At 46.4% G+C, this 17,171-nt stretch overlaps 1 protein-coding gene across 1 annotated transcript in view; it reads right to left on the reverse strand.

Moving 5' to 3' along the window:
- The window catches only part of Galnt12 (polypeptide N-acetylgalactosaminyltransferase 12), a 30,401-nt gene extending 26,430 nt beyond the window's left edge, over positions 1-3,971 (reverse strand). Inside the window, exon 1 of the mRNA XM_076843250.2 lies at positions 3,589-3,971. Within this exon, the coding sequence (XP_076699365.1) occupies positions 3,589-3,971 (383 nt within the window). The remainder of the gene's footprint in view (positions 1-3,588) is intronic.
- Positions 3,972-17,171: the final 13,200 nt, after the last annotated feature.

Raw genomic sequence — 17,171 nt, forward strand, 5'->3', positions numbered from 1 at the left:
AAAACACCCTGCGGTTTACATCCTCATTGGAGAAGCAAAAGTGACATCCATACCATGTGAGATGTTTTACAAAGATAATTTTGTTAGGAGAACAGACAAGCAGGCTAACTCTCTGCAGAAAGAGAAATCCTGTCCAAGTCCCTCCTGCTGATTCCAGCAGGACACTTGGTTTTGCTGAATGACTTATGTAGAGCGACTCTGAGACTCTGTCATCCAAAATCTCAATCCCTGATCTCAGGCACACAACCACAGTTGTAACATTAACAAGATTAAAATCAGAGCAAGCAGTCAAGAACCACAAAGCACATGCGTTCCTGGCCAATGGTGCACAGAAGAGAAGACTGGTGTTCACACACATTGTGCTCCTGGAGTTGCACAGGGTGAAATGCACAGCTACAGGCCCACTGCCTCTCCACTTGTTCTTTGGCTACATGGGTCAGAGTGCTATGGGCAATGGCACTATCTCAGTGATCATCTCAATGCTCCTGTATTTTATGAAAACTAAAAATGTTTTAAATTTAGGTACAACATCATTTATAATCCCTTGCTTGTGGCCTACTTCCTGAATGACGGAGTTGTTACCACTAGTTTCAATGGCACTTGACTTATTATTAATCCCTGCTCCCTCTAACTTTCGTGTTGCCCACACCAGCCAAAGCACCACCCTGAATCTTCCGAGTCAGAAATCCACAGACACTAGATCAGCAGCTTTCGACCTCGCTGCACATCACATGCAGCCTAAATTCTGATTTAATTGTTCCAGCCAAGTTTCCTGGCATCAATGTCTTTAAAAAGTTCCCCCAGCTATCAGGCATCCACTTTGGCTTGCTATCATCTCAGAGCACAAGTTCCCCCTCCTCACTAGGATCAGAGGAGAGGATATTTGTGACAGTGGTACAAACCCCATATTTACTACATGATCATTCAAGGAGTCCATCATTACCCTCTCAAGTCAGTACTGTGACAGATAGAAATAAAACTGTGCTCTAATCCAAAGGCATGTGAATGATCAGATTCTACATGGGTCTGAGTATAGCCAACCTCTAAGATATCTCTTTCTTGGTCTGGCCCCATCCAAGGGGGCAGACCCCCTGAATTGTGAATTGATTGATGATTTTTTTTTCTTTTTGTTTCTTTATGTATACTAAAATTTCTAGAGCAAATATTGACATTATAATTAAACAGATAAATAATTGTCCTCACCCAAAAAGGGGAAAATGGACAAAAGATCTGGATTGTAGGACAGCTCTATCTCGGACCTGCTTTGTGACCTTAGGGGTATGGCTTTTCCTTTGGTTTGACTGGATGTCCCCTTAGGACCCTCCCTCCACTGACAACCAAGGATCTCACCCCTGCACTGTTAACTAACAATCTGCCATGCTAGTTTCTCAGGCTTAACAGCAACACTCTGAGTCGCTTCTCACTATTTCATTGACTGGAGTCTACTCTTATCTGTGGTCTCATTTTCAGTTAGCCAGTCAACCACAGTCCAAACATATTAAATGAAAAATACCAGAAATAAGCAATTCATGTTTCGAACTGCATGCATGCCCTCCTGAGTACCCTGATGAAAACCCATTCCACCTGGAACATGAATCATCTCTTCCTCCAGTGCATCCACACTGTATATACTACCCACCCATTAGTCACTTAGCAGCCATCTCCATTACAGTTCTTGGGTATCACAGTGCTTAGTATATAGGTTCACTATTATCCTCAGTTCCAGGCATTTACTGAGGATCTGGAAACCTACTCCTGAGAATAAGTGAGGAATTACTATATAATAAAAGTGAGACTTTATTCAAGGCCCTGAACCTAGTGACCACTCAGAAACTGCCTCAAAGTCTGGCCCAGCTGAGACTCAGACAACTCAAGTCCACCCCTCTCTCAGGCTAGGTGAGAATAAGGAAACAGGTTCTGCAGCAGGAATTACAGGCAGGGACACTCACAGGCCCATCATGCTGGGTTTGGATTAACTTCCCAGGGTCAATACAACAGCAGGATCTATTCGCCAATCCTGAACACACGGGGCAGCTGCATCACCATGGAGACAGGACACCATAAGCCCCACAGGTCATCCACATTCACAACCAACCTTAAACAATAAAGGAAGTTAGACCCATACAAGAAAAACTTTATGAGCAGTTTCCGGATAATTCTCAAAAGCAACCTCCTGAGTATGTTCTAAGCAATACGGAAAGGAGGAAAAAATTATGAATGAGTACACAGTGTGTTCCCAGATGTTAATCTTATTAAGTTCAAGGTTATGTTCTTTCTGCCCACTTTTATGTTCAGTGTGTGGATACTGACTTTAATGAGTTTCCTCTTTTGCAGATGGGGAAACTGAGGCTTGGAGAGCCTAAATAACTTGTCTAAGATCACAGAGCTGGTAAGCAAAAGAAGCCAGGATTTTATCTCACAGGTGCCAGGGTTAAACCCTGGGTGTGACCCGAAGTTTCCCCTTGACCTGGTTTCTGTGAGCACCTTTGGGGTTTCAAGGAGCTAAGCATGTATTAAGCAGCTTTGCCAAAGGAGGGGAGCAGCTATCAAGACCAAGAGCATTTTACTCAAAAACAACAACAAAATCAACAGTTTAAAAAAAAAAAAAAATGACTTCAGCAGAAGCAGGGGGCTAGGTGTGAGCAGATTCTGAAAAACAGGGAGGACATGAAATTCAAGCCCATCAAAACTGCCTGAGGTCAGCACAGTGCCAAGAGGGCCCTAGGGTCACAGTCCCCCAGGCCTAGTTACCCCATCTTCCAGCTAAGAGGGTCACCGACCCTCTCTGTCTGTTTTCCAGTCTGCCCCCTCTGGCTCCAACAGGAAACCTCCAGGGCCCTCTTTCAGTAAAGTCTGAAAGGAGGAGGTTCAAGTGGGAACTGGAGATCCTTGACGACTCAAAGTACAGAGGCCAAGTGGCGACAGCCCCCTGGCTTTCCTCCGGCGTGTTCTCTTGCCTCCCTCCCCCATTTACAAAGGGGCACAACTAGCTGGGTCAGCGGCTCCAACAGGAACTAGGCCTCTGATCACACTGGCCACACCGCACCACCCACAAGAACAAGCAAGGGTTGGACCAAGGCCAAAGGTGCCCTTCCCATCAAGCGCTCCTTTCCACCTGCCTACACCCAAAGCTCAGGAGTCCAACTCCCAAGGAGAGGGAAGGAGGCTTTCAGACTCCGTCTTTCAGCCACTTTCACTTCCCCTGCCGTGTTCCTCTCTCCAGATTCTTGTGGGTGAGACCCACAGAAATGAATGGAGCCAGGCTTGCCCCAGGAGCGGCTACGTGTGCAGAGGTGCGGCCATCCTTCGGGGCCCAGCTGTACTCACCTTAAACCTGTCCGCTTAACCCCGATCCCCACCCTTTGCAGAGCAGAATGACAACTTTCCAGGAGCAGGGAGCCAAGGCACCAGCTAATAACAGACTCGTCAATTTCTGAGACTTTCCCACGTCCGTGTCTTTCAATTTCCCGCCTAACCGCACCCCATCTGACTCCTTCCACTGCCTTCGGTCTAGGATGACTCGATAGGACGCGCGCCGGTTCCCGCAGCCACTTCCCAGGTTCCGCATCCGCGGCCCGCTGGACTCACAGCGGGTTCCAGCGCTCGGGCAGGCGGCGGTGCAGCGAGATGCGGTCGCTGAGGTAGGTGTTGATCTGGTGCAGCCGCACGCTCTCCTCCTGCAGCCGCAGTTCTTCGCCCTCCAGCTGCAACCGCACCGCCTCGCCACGCGCGCCCAGCGCGTCATCGGGCACCGGCGGCCGCGGCAGCACCGGTTCGCGCCGCCCCGTGCGCGGGATGCGCTGGGGTCCCAGCTGGGTGTCCCTGGCCCCGGCTCCAGCCACGGGCCCACGTCGTTCCCGCAGTTCCCAGCCCAGCCCGGCCAATGCTAGCAACACCAGCACGGCCAGCAGCGCCTCCCGGCCGCGCCGCAGCCCCCGCGGGCAGCGCCGCCGCGCTGCGCGCCCCAACATGCGCCCGCCAGCTGCGGCCAGCGGTCGGCGCGCCCCGAGCCGGCGGCCGGAGGCCGGACCCGGATCCCGGAACCGCGAGCCGCCCCGCCCCCGGCCCGCCCCACCTGCGCACCGCCCCTTCCCGGCGGCAGCCAATGCTGCACCCCCACCTGAATGGGCCCCCACGTGGGCGAACTTGCGCTTCCTTCTCCCGCTGGGGTTCGTAATTAGGGTGGTCGGCGAAGAAGACCTAGCTTTGCTCTCCGCAGTCGCAAAGCGCTGAAGATTTTACTGCCCTTATCTCATCTGCTCTTTACACTATCCATTTAAGAGGGTCACCCGGATTGTCAACTCCATTTACAGATGAGAAGGACACTTGAGGCGCAGTGAGGCTGTCTCGCTGACTCCCGCAGGGCCAGCCCAATACCACCCTGTTTTGGGGCTCTGGAAATAAACCCCTCGAAGGGCTCCCTATTTGTCCAAAGCTGTGTATCTTATCCTTCACTTAACGGGACACCTCCAAGAAACTGAACAAAGGAGCAAATTATACCTTCAGAAAAACACATAAATTTCACACACACACACACCAGGGCATCCATTAGTGATAAGTACCCCAGGTCTCGGCTGAAGGTTTTTTGGGGGGAGGGAAAGAGGGAGCTCCAAGGGTGCTGGAATAACCAGGCCACGACTGGGCTGAGGGATGCGACTTCCTCTTAGGAGCAAAATAAAAGAATGAGGCTAGATAAACACTGCAGATTTACCTCCCATCCCCAGGTAAGGAGGGAAGCCAGGCTTTGCTACTCTAAGCCTTGAAACATGCTGTTTCCTCTGCTTGAGATGCCCTTCCCACTAAGCCAGGCCTGACTAGCCTTTTAGGCCAACATATTTCAAGAGTGCATCATCCCCTTGTGTTAGCCAGGGTTCTGCTGGAGAAACACAACCAATGGGAGGTATATTAAGAGATTAATTACAAGGAACCACACAACTGTGGGGGGTTGGTTAGGCGAATCTGAAATCCACCCGCAGGTCCTCAGCAAGGACAGACAGAACTCAGACATCAGCTGAGACTGCAGTACACAGGCAGATTTTTTTTTTTTTTTTTTTCCAGGTCAGCCTGTCTTCTGCTCTTAGGTCTTTCAGCAGAGTGAGTCAGGCCCATCCAGATAAACTCCATTAGTTAAAGTCAACTGATTACAGATGTTAATCACATTCACAGAATACCTTCACTGCAATGCCCAGATGAAGTTTGATTGAATAGCTGGGGTTAGAGCCTATACAAGTTGACATCTCTTGTTTCCTAGTGCTGTCATAACATACACAAATGATTCCTAAAACAACACAAATCTGCTCTCCTGCAGTTCTGGAAGCCAGATATCTGAGCTTGAGGTGTCACCAGGGCACTACTTCCTTGAAGGCCTCAGGGGAGAGCTGTTCAATAGCTTTCTCAGTTTCTGGTGCTGCCAGCAAGGCTTGGCATTCCTTGGCTGTGGCTCCACAGGCCCAGTCTCTGCTTCCACAGTGACACAGCTTTCTTCCAGGGCATTTTTCTCTGGGTGTCTGTAAGGAGCATCTGCCATAGACATGCTGGGACATGCTGGGATTCACTTAAGTTGCCAGCCATAAGGAACAGCAGCCATTGAACTGCTTAGTCATGTGTGTTTGCAATTGATAAGGAGCTGTAAGAGGCACTAGTCATAGTGGTGTCAAGTGGGACTCCTGAGTATAGTAGTTCCTTTACACTGATGTTTAGCAATGACTGGTTACAATTGATAAGGAGCACAGCTCCGTGGACATGTGCAAAGAACATGCATGCCCAGTTGCAATTACATCACCTCACTGGACATAACCAATAGACATTGACTTTCACTAGGTATAACCAGTCACCAGCGTATACCACCAACTTGGAAGTGTATTTAAATTGCTGGTCCTGCCACATTGAAGAGTTTTTGCTCCAAGGACATCCATGAGATGGGCCACCTTGCTGTTCTGCCCTGGACTGACTCCACCATTCCCTGACATCCAGCCATCAGCTGGAGAGAACCACCGGACAAGGACAACGTGTGCTCTTTGGCTAAGAGAAGTCACATGGCATCAGAGATATTTTGGGGCTCGTGGTTGCCCTAGGATTGTGTGATTTGCTTATAGTGTTTAATTAGTGTGCACTGAATGCTAGTTGGGGTGCTCCCGCACACCCAACACTTTTTGCATTAATCATTTATATTTGATGATTGATGTGATCGAATATATGCTTGCATTTAAAGACAATCCACCTTCAAGTAATTATTAATAGCACTGCTCACAACAGTGTCCCTTTTACTCTTCTAGAAGAGTCATATTGGATGAGGGCCTACTCTGAGGACCTCATTTTAACTTGATTCTATCTGGAAAGACTCTAATTCCAAATAAAGTCACATTCATAGTTACTGGAAATTAGGACTTCAAAAATGTCATGGGGGGTGGGCACAATTCAGCCCTCACTACCATCATGCTTTGTTAAGGCATTTGATACATTGAACAGTGTTGAATCCACACCTTGCCCTCATAAGCAGAATGGATGAAAAAATTTAGATTATGAGCTGCGAGATCCCAGAGCTTGGTACAGAGTCACATCAGCAGCTGCCTGCCGTCTCACCCCTGACCTCCTTAGGTGTGGGTCTGAGTTCACTGTGAGTATCTGAGGAAGGGCACAGCCTGGTGAAGTGCAGGGTTGGGCTACTCCCCAAAGACAACAAACACAATTCCCCAAGAAGCCTGGTTATCTAGTCATTATCTAATCAAGGAGTTTTCAAGATCTCTGAAGAAGCCCAGGGGACCATCCCACAAACAAAAAGTAAGCTGACTGGGTGGGGCTCCAGTTTCCCTCCCTGAAGTCAGAGCATTAGTATGTTTGTCTGGTACTTTGAGCTTCCTTATAGACTGCATATCCTCCTCCCTGCGAACGGGTACAAGGAACTGGTGATTAAAAAAAAAAAAAAAATGTTGTCCAAAGCCACGGCTTGGGGGTAGCAGAACAAGAAATAGCAAGGAGTAAAAAGATATGACAGGAACTCTCAAATGTCTGCCATATCCTTTCTCTTCTTTCTTAACAGTACAACCCAACCTCCCTTTCTTCCTTCAATCCATCCTTCCTTCTTTCCTTCCTTTCTTTCTCCTTCATGACAGGGTCTCACTATGTTGCCCAGGCTGACCTCAAACTTCTGGGCTCAGGTGATCCTCCCACCTTGGCCTCCCAAGTAGCTGGCACTGCAGGTATACGCCACCACATCCACTTAGAAGCTTTGATTTTTTAATTTGTTTCTCTTGGTAGAATAAAGACTAGATTTCCCAGCTTCCCTTGCAGCCAGGAATGGCCATGTGACTAAATGTGCCACTGATGAGCTACTAGTGGTGGTGTCAAGTGGGACTCCTGAGTAGAGTAGTCCCTTTACCCTGATTCATTGTCTGTTTTGGTTTCTGCAATCTGGATTACCCATGGTCAACCACCGTCTAAAAATATTATACGAAAGATTCCAGAAATAAACAACTCATAAATTTCAAGTTTCATGCCCTCTGAGTAGCATGGTGAAATCCTCCACTGCCCCAATCTGTTCTACCTGGAACATGAATCATCTTCTTGTCCAAAGTGTCCATGCTGTATGTATCACCTGTCACCTAGTAACCCTCTTTGTTATCACACCAACTGATGAGATTTCACAGTGCTCTAGGAGTGTTCTGGGAGCCCTTATTTTACTTAATAATGGCCCCAAAGTGTAAGGTGACAATTGGGATAGTCAATGAGATGCTGTAAAGTGCTTCCTTTAAGTAAACACGTGAAAGTTCTCAAATGAATCAGGAAAGATAAGAAACCATGTGCTAAGATTACTAAGACCTGCAGTACAATGAGATATTTTGGGAGAGAGATGACACACTCATAACTTTTATTATAGTATATTGCAATAATTTTCTTAATTTACTATTATTCATTGCTAATCTCTTGATCTATTTATAAATTTAACTTATAAGTTAAACTTTATCACAGATAAAATACAGTATATATAATGTTCAGTACTGTCCGAGATTTCAGGCATCCACTGGGGGGTCTTTGACTATAACCCCTGCTAATAATGCAGGGGGTGGGAGCCTATGATAGTGTCTTTAAAGGATACTTCTTTATCCTTCCTTTTCCTGGCCAGATATTGGATATGAAGACTTGGATCATGAAGTAAAAGTCATCCACTGAGAGAATGGTGAAATAGAAACTTAACCCTGTAGACCCTGGACCAGTCCTGACTCTCCTTTTCTGCTCCATTTTTGTGAAAGAGACGTAAATGTCTGTTCATTTAGTCACTGTCTTTGTGTTTTCCACCCTATGTAGCCAGTTTGAATCCTGACTCATACAAAGGACTAATTGCAAGAAGTACCCCCAGACCTGGCTCTGGTAGTAGGGCAATTGTGAATCTAAGCTGCAAATTCTTTAATCCTTCCTCTTTGGAATAGGCAACCCTCTAACTATTCAATCAGTAGACTGTGGTAGACCGAGGCTCTGAGACACCTGAAGCCACTCCCACTTTGCCCAACCTTCAATTAATCTCAACTGTGGCCCCAGGTAGCATGGAACAGAGAAGAAAGATGCCCTACTCAAATCCCTGGCCCACAGAGTCCACAGGCAGAAGACAGTGGTTGTTTTACAGCATGATGCCTTGGGATGGTTTGTTACGCAGCAAAGGGAACTAGAACAAAGGAAGTATTTTCTCCGTCAGGAAATACTGAGCATCTACTGTGCTCTCAGCACCATGCTGCAGGACCAGGCATGCTCTAAGAAGCAAGTGTCAAAGAGAAACAAAGTCAGATGCTGGTTAAAGTGTGAAGGACAGATTTAGTCAATAGAATACTATTGCTGCAGGGTAGAGGGTCAGGGTGCACTGACCCCAGCTTTGTTTGTGGGGAGGTGGCTGAGTGTTTCAAAAGGGGCTGAAGGAGAAGATGGGGAGAACAGGGACCCAGCAGAGTCAGGGAAGTGAATAATTACAAAGGCTTGGTCTGTGTGCATGCTAATTAGGTCAGCTGTGTCTCTTAGCTGACATCATCAAAGTCAGGATTCCATTCTCCAGAGCTGGGAGAGAGAGGCCCCATCCCCTCTGATGATTCCTTTTAAATGAATGGCTTCCAGGTCCTTGTGCTCCTGAGTTGTAAGAAATACATAGTCATCTCAAAGAAATAGAGGGAGGGTTCACAGTCAGAAGCCCTTTTTAGACTGTGCTCTAAGAAGGGGAAGCCAAAGGCCTGGGGTCAGTTTTGGCTACCAAGTGCACTCTTCAGGGACCCCTGTGCTCTGTGGATGCTTCGGGAATCTCAAGTCACCCTATAGGTGTGGCCTTGTGCTATTAGAAACTATGCTGGTGTTTGCTTAAGTCTGAACATGAGTGAATGTTAGAGGCTGCAGTTGAGAAGAGAGCTCAGAAGAGCCTGGCTAAAGTTAGGTCAAGACAAGAATCTTGGTCACAAGATCTGTTTTTGACATCCTGGTGCTGAGCCTAATGGAGTAATCACACATCAAAAAGATAACTTCCCAGAGTTGTAATGGGTGAAGAATTACTAGGTGTTGAAAGGGTTTATTGTCTAGTTGATGGGTTGAGGGAAACTGAGAAAGCCTTGCAGGCTCCAGTAGCCTCCTAGAGCTGAGATGATATCTTGGGTTAGTCTGGCACTCCCTCTGCTGGGGCTTCCTGGGGAGAACTGGTGAAGGCTGTATTTTCTGTCTGTTTTACCAGGGGGAAGTGGGTCCAAACCTCTGAATCCGTTCATCTCAAGAGGATCACAAGCCAAAAAAGTTCCAGAAGCACAACTCTGGCCCAGTTTCCTGGTTTTACAGACGGGGAGTTTGAGATACAGCGTGGGGAAGGGCCTCTGACAACTTGGTGGCTCAGGTGGAGGCTGGATATAGCCTGCAGACCTCTTTACTCCAGAGACCACCCCCACCCTGCTCCCGGTTCCAGAGAGGGGTGGGGCTTGGGTGAGCCATGGGGAGAAGGACAAGCCTGTACTGCTATCAGTCTCCTGTGATGTGTTCCACCACAGTGCCCAGGGGCCTGCCTACTTCTTCCCAGGTGGTGCTAGAAGGCAGGTGTGCTGCAAAAAGCCTGGATCTGTGCCCCTGACCTCTGTTCAGACACCCAACACATTTAAGATCTGTGGTCAGATTAGAAAACAGACAAAGATTACAATTCATAAGGATGCCAAGTTGAAATGCTTCCCCACAGAGGCTTCTGGCAGAGAAAAGAGCAATGGAATTAGGTCTTACAAGACGTAGGTTAAAGCCCCAAGTAATAGATTTGTTATTGAGCACCATTAGGTGTTGCAAATTGCTAGACTCATCTCACCCTAATGTCAACCTTGCAAGGAATACAGACGAGGAAATTTAGGCTCGGAGACATGAAGTGAAAGAAAGAAAAAGAAACAGGGAGAGAGAGAAATCCAGCAATAAAAGTATCAGATAAAAGAAATCAGAGGCCACTATGGAAATGATTTATACATTTGACTATTAAAATGTTTTTCATTCTATAAGGCTTCAAAAATAATACAAAGTCAAAAGGCAAATCAGAAAAAAGATATTTGCAGATAACATTTACCCAGCATGTGAATCACTACAGAAATGAAAAGAACAAACAGAAATAAAAATGGTCAAAGGATTTAAATAGATTGTTCCTCTCCAAATGGATCTAAATAGCTATAAAAGTATGAAAATATGCTTAAGCTCCCTGCTTAAAATATATGCAAATTAAACTTCTTCTGCAATCTTTCTTCATCTATCAGATTGGCAAAGACTTAAGAGGCTATTAATTCCGGTATTGGCTAGGAGGTAGATAAACATACCCTCATTCACTCTCAGTGGAAATGTAAACTGACATAACCTTTTGGAAAGCAATTAGGCACCATTTATTAGAAATGTTAATGTTAATATCCTTTTGATTCTGCAATTCCACAACTAGGAAATTATCCAACAAAAATAGACTCACAAGTGCTCAAGAGATATACACACAGGAAATTTTATTGGAGCATTGTATATAAAAGCTAATAACTGGAGCTGGACGCAGTGGCACATGTGTCCAGCAATCCTAGCTACACAGGAGGCTGAGACAAGATGACTGCAAGTTCCAGGTCAGCCTGGATAACTTGCAAGATGCTATCTCAAAATAAAGGAATAAAAATTCCCCAGTATGGGAAAAAAAAAAGAAAGAAAGAAAGAAAGAAAGAAAGAAAGAAAGCAAGCCAGCAGTTGGAAACAACCTAAATGTCCAACATTAGGAATTATAAAGCATTGCACATCTATACCATAACATAACATGTAACACAGTGGCATTAACAAGCATGGCCTATGGCAAGGTGTTAACATACAAACGTGTTTAAGACACAGTAAATACGGAAAAGCAAGTTGGAGCTGAATGGATAGTATGATCCCACTTTCGTAAAATAATGAACATGCAAAAGGTAATATTAAAGGAATATTTGTGGAACCATTAATTGTACTATATTTATTTCTGAAGAATGAGATTCTGTGGTCCTTTCATGTTCATTCAATTTCTTTACTTTTTCACCAATTTTTTTATTGATTGCCTACTATTTGGTGGACAGTGTGCTGGATTGTGGGAAGGCAGTGGTGACCAGCACCCAAAAGCATTCATCGCAAGGAGCTTGCATTCTATATTTGTACAACATCAGAATTCTTTGCAACATCATTATCTTATTAGAAAAGAAAGGAATTTGAAAGTAAATATTCTTTAGAGATTATTTATTTCTGAGCCCTCTTGACTTCCGTCAGTCTGGTCAAGGAGTTGACCACCTGTTCCATCTTTCCAATCTGTTTCTTCTCTTTCTTACCTAGACCATTTTTTTCTGCCCCAGTGTGGCCCAGTCTTGCTTGAAGCTGTCAATGACATATTCCAAACTGAGATACCTTTCTTCAAATTAATGACAAGAGCTCACAGAACACACTGTTCTGCAGTTATATGGGATCCCTCAGGAGCCAAGGACTGTGTTCCTGTCATTCAACGCACACAATGCTTGGGACAGAAAAGGTGGTTGGTACGTGTTGGCTGAATGGCAACTGGGTGCAGTGACAGAGAGCTTCCAGCTCCTATGCCTTCTGGTCCTTTGGGGAATCCTCTGGTTTCTCCCAGTCAGTGACCAGCACAGATAGAGGTACATGCATGCATGTGTTCTTTTCTGCCTAATGCAAGACACCTTGGCAGGCAACCTTTGTTTGAGACCTCCGCATGGAGCTGGGCAGCTGAGACTGTTCCAGAACTGCCCTGCAGTCTACAGCTCCTTGCCGTCTCCTTTCTCAGGCATTAGCCCTGCTTTGTGGTCTGAAGCTTCCCTTCCCTTCTTCACCTGCCCTGTTTATCCTTTGCCGCTGTCAGAAATCAGAAGTCATTTTGACTTCTGCAGGCATTTTCCCCAGAAAACAAACAAGCCAGCAAACACCCAGGCATCTTATTCTTGGGGAACACAAACCAACATAGAGATCAATGGGGGAAAATGCTAGAAGAGAGTTCAGAAGGAATTAAAACTATAGAGACAGTGACACAGACAGACAGAGATGCCTGTCCAAATATGCAGCATCCCACTTTGCCAATGTTAATGTGAGCCTGAATCACCTCAGGTAGTGCTAAAATGCAAATTGTGGTTCAGTGAGACTGGGATGGGACCGAGGTGCTATTCTTCTAACAGGTCCCCCAGGAGGTACCAGTGCTGCTGACCCAAGGACCACACACCCAGCAGTGAGTTGCTGCATATCTTCCACAGCCTCTTCTGTGTCTTCCAGCCTTGGGAGGCTGATCCTAGGAGCCACTTCAGCAGGCTCCCAAACTCTGGCTTCCCGTTGGGTTTCCTATGAGGAGCACTGGCAGGAGGAAAGCATAGAGGTGTTTACTCCTCTGGGAAGGGCTTCCTACCGAGTTGCTGTGGCTTGGCGGTATCCCTCTACCAATCGCCACGGTTCCTATCAGGTAGCCTGAGGAGGTTTTCTCTTATGGAATTCCAGACCTGTCCCTTCAGGCCTGGGATGGTAATTGCTCCCTATCTCTACCATCCCTGGAGCACTGAGCCATCCCTGTGGCTCTGAATAAACCTGTCCATACTTCTGTAAATGGCCCTTTAGTTCCTTAGTTCCTCAGCTAAGTGTTCTAGCCATCCCTGGTTAGGACTCTGACTGCTGTTCAGTGCAAGATTTCTTCATAACAGTAGAATACTGGAAACAAGCCAATTGGGCACCACTTAAAAGGCGATTAAATAAATTATGGTACATCCTCTGAATGGTTTTTCAAGCAACCATTGAAAAGGATGCAGCCAATCGACATTCACCTACATGGAATGATGCCCAAGACACTTGCTAAATGGAAAAAAAAAAAAAAAAAAGCAAGCAAAATTCAGAACAGCATGTATCATTTGAACCCATCCATTTTTTTTTTCTTTTTCTTTTCTTCCTCTTCTTTTTTTTTTTTTTGGTATCAAGGATAGAACTCAGGGGCACTTAACCACTGAGCCACATTCCCAGCCCTTTTTGTATTTTATTTAAAGAGACAGGGTCTCATTGAATTGTTTGGGGTCTCCCTAGATTGCTGAAGTTGTCTTTGACCTTGCAATTCTCCTGCCTCAGCCTCCCAAGCTGCTGGGATTACACGTGTGCACCACCACATCTAGTTGAACCCATTCATTTTTTTAAAAAATTAAATATGAACCCATGCATTTGAAAAAGGAAATTGTGCATTTGTTAAGCTTTGGATTGCAAGTGGTCTGTGATGATAGCCCTGCTCAAAATAAACCTAGCCAAAAAGAATGGGGATGAGAGGTTTCTGCCTTGGTCTCTTCCTGTCACTCTGCTCTGCTTTCCTTTGTGATGGCCTCACTCCCAGGTGGTGGCAGAGTGAGCACATTTGGTTTAGGAGACCCCCACTTCAGACAGCTGACAACCCCACCAGATAGGGCCTTGTTCCCAGTTGCTTCAGCAAAACCCCTGGGCTCACACCAATCAGAATGGGCTTGAACACCCGCTAACCATTGATCCACAGGGACAGAGGCAGTCTCCCCAAGAGAAAAAGCATGTCTACAAAGAAAAGATTGCAGAAGATATTTGTTGTACTTTTTGGCTGCAGAACATCTGAACCCCTTTCCTACACTGGGGAGTGCCCCACCTTCTGGGGCAGAACTCCCTCCCACTCTTATAGATTCTCAAAATACCAAAGTGGCTTTCCTAGATTCCCTTTGGGTCACGTGCCATGACCCAGGCTGGGCCAATCAGACACTCCCACCTCAAGCTCTGAATCTAAAACCATTTATACTCAAAAAGTCCTGAGCTGACTCCATCCTGGTATAGGCTGCTGCTGTGGCATGGTTAAGGGTATGGTTCTTGCTGTTTGGCCTCCAAAAAAATCTTTATGGGATCTGTGAACTGTGAAGTAATTTTGTATTAAATCCTCTTTCTGCTTAAATGATCCAGACCATTGATTTCTGCTGTTTGCAATAGAGATGCGGGATTACTGCTTACATTCTTGTGTGCATGTTTGCATATACATGACATGTTTTGGGGATAAAATGCATGTGACTACTGGTTATCTATGGGGAGTAAGACTGGGAGAGTAGGGGAGGTGGGAAAGGGGCTTTTATTTTTGCCTTGTGCCTCTTTGTATAATTGGAATTTGAATTTTTACATTATTTTTATAAATGAAACAACCAATTAGTAAAAATAAAAGTCATATGAATAAAAAGAATAAGACAGGTATAATACTTGGGATTTTCATTGAAACAAATGACTTTCTTAGACCTTCCAAAGGAAGCTGTCCTCAACTCTGATTGTGATGAGCGAGGCCAAATCTGGAAGGGGGTGAGATGTACCAATTGAGCCCCAGTGGTGAGCATGGACCCTGCAACTTGCCTGCTCAAACGCTTCCCATGGCTCCCCATTGCTCTCAGAATAAACCCCACAATCTTCACCCTGCTGCCAAAGACCTTTGCAATCTAAGCCCTGGGGACTTTCTTTATCTTTACGTTTTACCTAGAAGAACTTTTCTTTTAGCCCTGCCAACCGAGATCCTCGGGGCATCCATATCTTCTCCGATCTGACAAAGGCATGACTTATTCCTTCCTTCCATCAAGGTTTGTGCTGTTTTAATTCTATATAGATGAGACTTAGTCACAAACAGTCATGCATTGAGCACCTACTGTATGACCTTTTGCTAGGCTTTGGGGCCAAAATTCACAGTCTATGGAAATTAATGACCCCATCCTAAGAGAATGTTAGTGTCAGTGCCACGGCAGGTGGCATGAGGTATGCTATCTGTGGGCAGGGCCACTCTTCTCACAGCGTCTTTCTTTTCCTCTGCCTCGATGGCTCCTTCTCCAAATGTCACCTTGCTTGCTTTCTCAGTTCCTTCTGGTCTCTGCAAATGTTCCTTTTTCAGTGAAATCTTTGCCCACTGATTATGAAATAATATCCTTCTCTCTCTGCTAATTACCTGGATGTATGTTCTACTGTTCCAATAGCACTCAGACACCATCCACCACTCAAGTAATTTATTGGGTTCTGTATTTACATTCTCTTTCCACTGTTAGCTCCAGGAAGGCAGAGATCTTATCTTGTCCATCATGTCCTTCCAGCTTGTAGAACTGTGCCTGGCACTAGCTGGCACTCAATAAATATTTGTGGGGAATGGAAAGAGAACTGGACCAGATATTGGAAGACCTGAATCCTGCACAGTCTCCCTCAGGAGAGCTGCATAGCCTAAAGTAAGGCACAACCTCTTTAGGTCTCAGTCGATCGTAAATTCAGAAGATCTAGTAAGGATCAGTGTGTCTGCCTTTAGCATGCATCATAAGCAGCTCAGAGCTTGCTAAAACACAGGTTGCTGGCCCTACTCCGAGTTTCTAAGTAGGTCTGAGATGTGGCCAGGAAATCTGTATTTGTAAAAATGTCTCAGTTGGTCCGGGTATTGGTTTGTGGGCCACATGTCAAGGACCATGAATAAGGAGACAAAAAGTAGAGGAGGCATTTGTATCCCCTTTCAGGTGACAAACCAACCCTCGAAGAACACAGTGGGAGCACAGAGGCACCCTCCTTAATCCAATCAACAACTTTTGTAGGGACAGATGAGGCAAGGCACCGAGGACAGCAGGAAACAGTTTTATTTGGCTGCAGCCAGGTTCAGAGGGCACAGTTTTTGCTGTAATCAATCAAAGCCCTGAACCCCGAGTTCAGGTAGTTTCAGATTTTTATACCCAGCATGTAAGGGGTGATGGTGGTGGGGTGGGGCTCAGAAGTTCACATAAAAGCAGCTCCCCCCCCCTCACTGTTCTGGGCAAGTTAACCCTTCAGGGACAATACCTGAGAAGGGGAGAGCTTCTTCTCTCCCTTCTTTCCTCCCTCTGCCATCTGTTACCATGGAGCCCAATTGGTAACTTCTCTTATTTTAGAGAGGTAACATCTCTGTGAAGCTCCAACTCAAGGCCAGAGGCCTTGTTAAAGGATTTTGTTTTTGTTTTTTTAATCACATTTTGCATTTGCAAACAGCTTCTACAAACTACTATACTGGGTACTTTGTGAAAAACAAGCAAAGGGCCTTCAGCACCTGGAGTGCTGATTTCTTCCCGGCCAGTGGCCAAGTAAAATAGAGCAACAGGAAAATAGGAAGGAAGTTTAACTACATTGAACTTTCTTTTTTTCCTGTAGAAACTCTTTTGTTTATAGTCTGAGAAGCTTAGTTTTTTTTTGTTTTTTTTTTTTTTTTTTTTTTTTTTTTTTGTGGAGGAATGTGTGCCACTACACAACTGTTGGAGAAGCACCATTAAGAGGAGGGCCCCCGGCATCAGCTGGGCACGCGGGCCTTGTCCAGGCCTGTTCAACTATGGACCTGGCCTGGCCTGGTGGCCCCGTGGGGAAGGCTGGACAGCCGCTCAAAAACCCGCACTCAGCCTTAAGTCTCCAGAACCGCGGGAGAGGGTCACAAGCGGGCGCCGAAAAGTCAAGGGCCAACCCACCGGGGAGGCGGGCGCTGCTCTGGGCTTCCCGGAACCCGGGGTTCCCGCCTCCGCCGCCCGGGTGGTGTACGCGCGGCCACAGCCGCGGCCTCGGCCCAGCGCGCGCCCGGCGCAGTGGGCGCGGGCGGCGGCGGAAGGGGGCGCGGGCGCGGCGCCGGGGGCGGAGCCGGAGGAGCGCACAGACGCGGGCCGCGGCTGGCCGCGGCTGCG

Source organism: Callospermophilus lateralis, chromosome 2 (assembly GCF_048772815.1).
Source record: "Callospermophilus lateralis isolate mCalLat2 chromosome 2, mCalLat2.hap1, whole genome shotgun sequence".
Lineage (NCBI taxonomy): Eukaryota > Metazoa > Chordata > Mammalia > Rodentia > Sciuridae > Callospermophilus > Callospermophilus lateralis.